The sequence below is a fragment of the Puma concolor genome, chromosome E4, assembly GCF_028749965.1.
Source record: "Puma concolor isolate L17-30 chromosome E4, mPumCon1.1.hap2, whole genome shotgun sequence".
Taxonomy (NCBI): Eukaryota; Metazoa; Chordata; class Mammalia; order Carnivora; family Felidae; genus Puma; species Puma concolor.
The window spans coordinates 44,283,797-44,288,459 of NC_141683.1; the positions used below are offsets into that span (position 1 = coordinate 44,283,797).

At 44.9% G+C, this 4,663-nt stretch overlaps 1 protein-coding gene across 1 annotated transcript; it reads right to left on the bottom strand.

Moving 5' to 3' along the window:
* Window positions 1–1,328, bottom strand: TEDDM1 (transmembrane epididymal protein 1). Its single transcript, XM_086694329.1, has one exon. It carries the CDS (start codon window positions 1,190–1,192, stop codon window positions 287–289), a length of 906 nt encoding a protein of 301 aa, XP_086550455.1. The 5' UTR covers window positions 1,193–1,328; the 3' UTR covers window positions 1–286.
* Between the last annotated feature and the right edge of the window lie 3,335 nt (window positions 1,329–4,663).

Genomic DNA, 4,663 nt, shown 5'->3' on the forward strand with positions numbered 1-4,663 from the left:
TATCGCATCCTCTGCCCCCCATGGCTTTTACACTTTCCTACTCCCCTGGTGCTCTCTCTACCACCCCACCAATCCCATCAGCATCTCTTTCTCAGGTTCCTCTCGCCTCATCTCCTCAGCAACTAGAAGATCAAGGGCAGGAGATGTACCAGCAGATGGAGACCAACTGCTCTCCTTCATGGCCATTACCTTCACTGGGGACCGAAAAGAGTACATTGCACGTGTCTGAGAGAACACACAAGGGAAAAGATGAGTGGACAATGTGCCAGGCATTCTAGGCCCTGTCTCAGGGAGAGCTCTTTGAAAGGAGAGGAGCCTGGTCATCTTTCTCTGACTGTTCCACTTCCCGCAGCAATTTGTAGAGGGGTCCTATAGTGCCCTTGTGATGTGGAGCTTCTTTGGATTCCATCAGCTTCAAGCTGGGACGGTAACAATGATGCCAAAAGGAAGAGATTCCATAGATTCCCAGCAGACACAAAGCATTGATCATCACATGCCAACAGAAGAAGGTGGTGATAAACATGATGTCACTGATGTCATCATCCTGCCATGGGTAGCCAGTGACTGGTCTGTACAGAATAAAGCCCCCCTGTATCAGCCAGGAGCCCATCGTCAGAAACAGAAAAGTCTCAATCAGCAAGAGGTGAAATGTGTCAGGAGTCCACAGCTCTATGGTCAACACCAGCATCAACAGGAACACCACCACGATGAGCAGATAATGAATCTGAAGCTCTATCCCGGTTGAGTCCTGGACGTGTGACATCAACAGCAGCAGGAGCACATAGAAGGTCAGGACCAGGGTACCTTTCTCTAGGACCACACACCTCTGAGGTAGCAAGTTCTTGCTCATGACATCTACACAGCCATTGAGGGTGAAGAGGATGAACATAGTGAGGTGCTGCCACTCTTTGGGGTACATAAATCTTGGTGGAAGTTCTCTGTTCATTAGTATAAACCCTCCTTTAATGCAGCTGATCTCATAAGCTATCAAAATGGAGCCAGCCAACATCTTCAGCAAACCTCCATAAGATATTTTCCATAGCCGGGCCCATCTTGTCTTATTCCTAGGATGGCATGAAGGATCCAGGAGAGAGTCTTTGAATATCATAGCTTTGGAGACTACTATTGCCTGACACAGTCCATATGAGATTAGAAACAGCCCTGGGTACACATGACCAATAAAGGTTCCCATTGAGCTACAGATCTGTCTAATGAAGGAGAGAAGAGCAAATTTTGGGCAAGTCCACAACTTCTGGGGCTACTTCAAGGTCTGGGCTTTGGAAAGCATTGCCTTCCACCAACTTTTATCATCCCACCCCACCCACTGCTCCCACACAGAGGAAATGTTTCTTGAAACAAGCCTACATATTTGGTGGAGTAAAGCCTCATTGTTCCATTCCATTCTGGAACATTGAGAACTGACTTATGCCAAAGAAGAATACTTGTGAATGTAATTTTAGAGACTCCTCTCTATGGCCCTTGATGTACTTCTGTTCACACCTGTCCCTTTCTCCCATGGCTTCCCTCCCCTTGTGTTGCCCAGCACTCAAACAAGGAGAGGAGCATGGGATGGGGGTAGGGGTTGTTGCTCTGGTATCCTGAGGAAGCCTGGACACTCACAAACCCTACAGTATTCTTCAGTTGTTCTCAGACGTAACTTCGGTCCAACTGTAAGGTTTCCTTTCTGGACACATGTATTTATAATAAACATTTGGATATGTGACCATATAATATACACCTAGTGTCTGCTTGGGTTTTCTGTTCTCTTATAGACACATTCTAAAGATCACCAAGAAAACTTCCTTCACCACCACCTCCTCTTCAGATCTCCATTCATGCCCACACCCCTACTTCAACATCTCAACTGGCTGATAAATGGATCTGAAAAGCTATCTTTTGGTATTGATTTTCAGGGATTGTGGTGGTTTCGTAGTGCGTCATCCTAACTATGCTTAAGCCATATCTTCCGGAATTTCCTTTTTTATAGACATTTCCAGGATGGCTTGGCTACAGGAGAGGTTTACATGAGAAGGTGGAAGTGAAGCTGCAACCTAAACATGCTCTGAAGGCATAGAGTGCCAGGGGCCACTGCCATGTAGCTCATGTGTTCTGTTACTGATGCCCATCTCCTTGGCATGGGCAGCAGCCAGGCCTATAGCTCCCTCAGCTTGTCTTCATGTCAAGGGCACCAGCTTCTTCTGCAGGTCACTTGCCGTTGAAGTATGGGGTGGTGAGAGGCACACATGGGCTCAATTTTGTTCTCATCTGTTTTGGTTTGTCCTTGATATTCCCTAACTTCATGCAATATACTTTTCCTGACTGCTGCCATATTGACCTGAAATGACCTTAGGCCTCATCACAGCAGAAAGGCCACAGCCTTCTGTAGACTTCTTTTACAAATGTATAAGGTCTAATATCCATAAGAAAACCATATTTCATACCCTTTGCTCCCTTGATTCATTCTTAACTGATACAAGGGATTAAGGTGTAATTCTTCAGATGCAGATACTGATGAGTGCGTGACTCCAGTGAATTGGTGTTGGTCGTTTGTATTTCAGTGCAAATTAGCCCATCAGCTTCATTTATCTGTTACTCCACTGGTGTCTAATGCACCTCACAAGACAGAGTATAGGAGCTGGGTAACAGGGAGCTGAGTGTAAGGCAGAGAGGATGGTGGAGAGAAAGGTACAGGGAATGTGAGGCATGCCCTAGGTCCACACATGGAATTGGGTTTATTGCAGTTTATTGAAATAGGAATTTTTTGGAGTGTGGCAATTGTGCTAAGTGGGGGGAGGAAGTCCATCACTCAGCATGAACCATGCTGACATCACAGTCTTCTGCCATCAATCCTCAGAGTACAAGCATAGTCGTGGGGAAGAGAGGCAGCACCTGTATGCCGACAGCACCTCTAGAAGAGAGGAGGTGAATTTATTTATTTATTTTTTTTTTATTTTTTCAAAATATGAAATTTATTGTCAAATTGGTTTCCATACAACACCCAGTGCTCATCCCAAGAGAGGAGGTGAATTTACACCCAGGTCATAGCACTGCCTCTGAGCCCTCACCCCCATCCAAATACCTACTCTTTCTCAAGTGCACTTAGTTCCAGAAAAATTAAATCTCTCTCTGTGCCCTTGAAGATGGCAATAATTCAGATTGCTTTTTACTATTGAGAGATTTGGCAAGACTAAGATTTGAGTGTAAAGGCAAGTTGGAAAAATGAAGCTTAATTCTGTTTTATTAAGGGATTTGCTTATTTTAAAATTTATTTTTAGGCATATTTTTCAATTCATGTATGGTCATGTCAGAAAAATCAGGTAAATATATAAGCAAAGGAACAACCTTAAAAATGATCTTTAATCCTATAATCTGGAAGTGACCATTGCCACCAATGAGGTTTAGAAATGCAGTTTTAAGAAGGAAGCCTAAGGAAGTGGAAAATGCATCGACTGGAAGTCATAAATCTGGGTTCTAATTCCAGTTCTCTCTTCATTTGCTGTATGTCATACCTCTTATGTGAAAAAAAAATTGAATTTTGAACTGAGCTTTCTACTGATGTGGAAATAAAAGAGCATGCCTGTTGTCGTCACACAGAGTGAGCCTGTTTATCTCCTGTTTCTTTCTCTCTTTTGGTGAATTAACAAAACGCTTGGAGAGAATGGTAGAGCTCAATGCTCAGAGGGAGGAGATTCTAAGGGAAAAGGTGCATGACACACCTCTCTGAGGTGAGTAAGGGAGGAGAGGACCACAGGGATTCTCTTTGGTTTTTGGATTTGCTCTGGGGAGAAACACAGGGTTCATCACTCCCCTAAGTAATAGGAGGACTGGCTGGGGTGTGCATGGTCCACAGGCCCCAGGGAACTGCATTCAGTCACTTTTAATGTTGCTTCTCATACTTCAAGGCTGTATTCCAAATGAAGTAGGGCAGCAGAGTTCAGGCCAGCTCCCACACTCATCTTCCCAGTTGTTTCTGGCAGCCGTGAGCCAGGTGCCAGTGGTCAGAGGAGAAGGGAGATTAACAGCACTGACCCATCAGCAATGCGAGGTTGAAAGTGGCACATATGAGGACAAGTAGCCCCCGTTAAGGTCCCATCTGGAATGCTCAGGCCCCCCCCCCCCACCTTGGCCAGGCACCAGCACTATATTTTGTTCATTAAAACATGGACATCCTGATCTCAGACTTTGAAGATAGGAATCACCTGTCCCAAACCAGACCCTGCCCACGACTAGCCGAGAAGGAAGCCAAAGGTGGTGAATGATTAGCAGAACTGGCAGACAGCTCCAGAGTCTGTGGACAATGAGTACCTGGACAGCTGTCTCATTAGGGAAACTTTGCTTGACCACAGGAGCCCATAGAGTTCCTTCATGTCCTGGTTGGTTTACATTGAGACTCCCCTCAGACCTACCTTACCCCCCTCCCCACATTCTAGTGGGTCCCCAGGCACAGCCATTGCCGATTGTTTGGCATAAAATGCTAGAATGAGCAAGAAAGTCTTCAAATTCCTGAGGAATTTTCTACTACTCTGGATTCTACTGAATATAATAGGGCATATAAAAAAGTATATAACATAGTTCTTACCCTCAAAGAGCTTATGATTTAGTTGAAGGCACACATCTCTACACACACACAATACAGACATTAGAGAACTATTTAGACTACCTC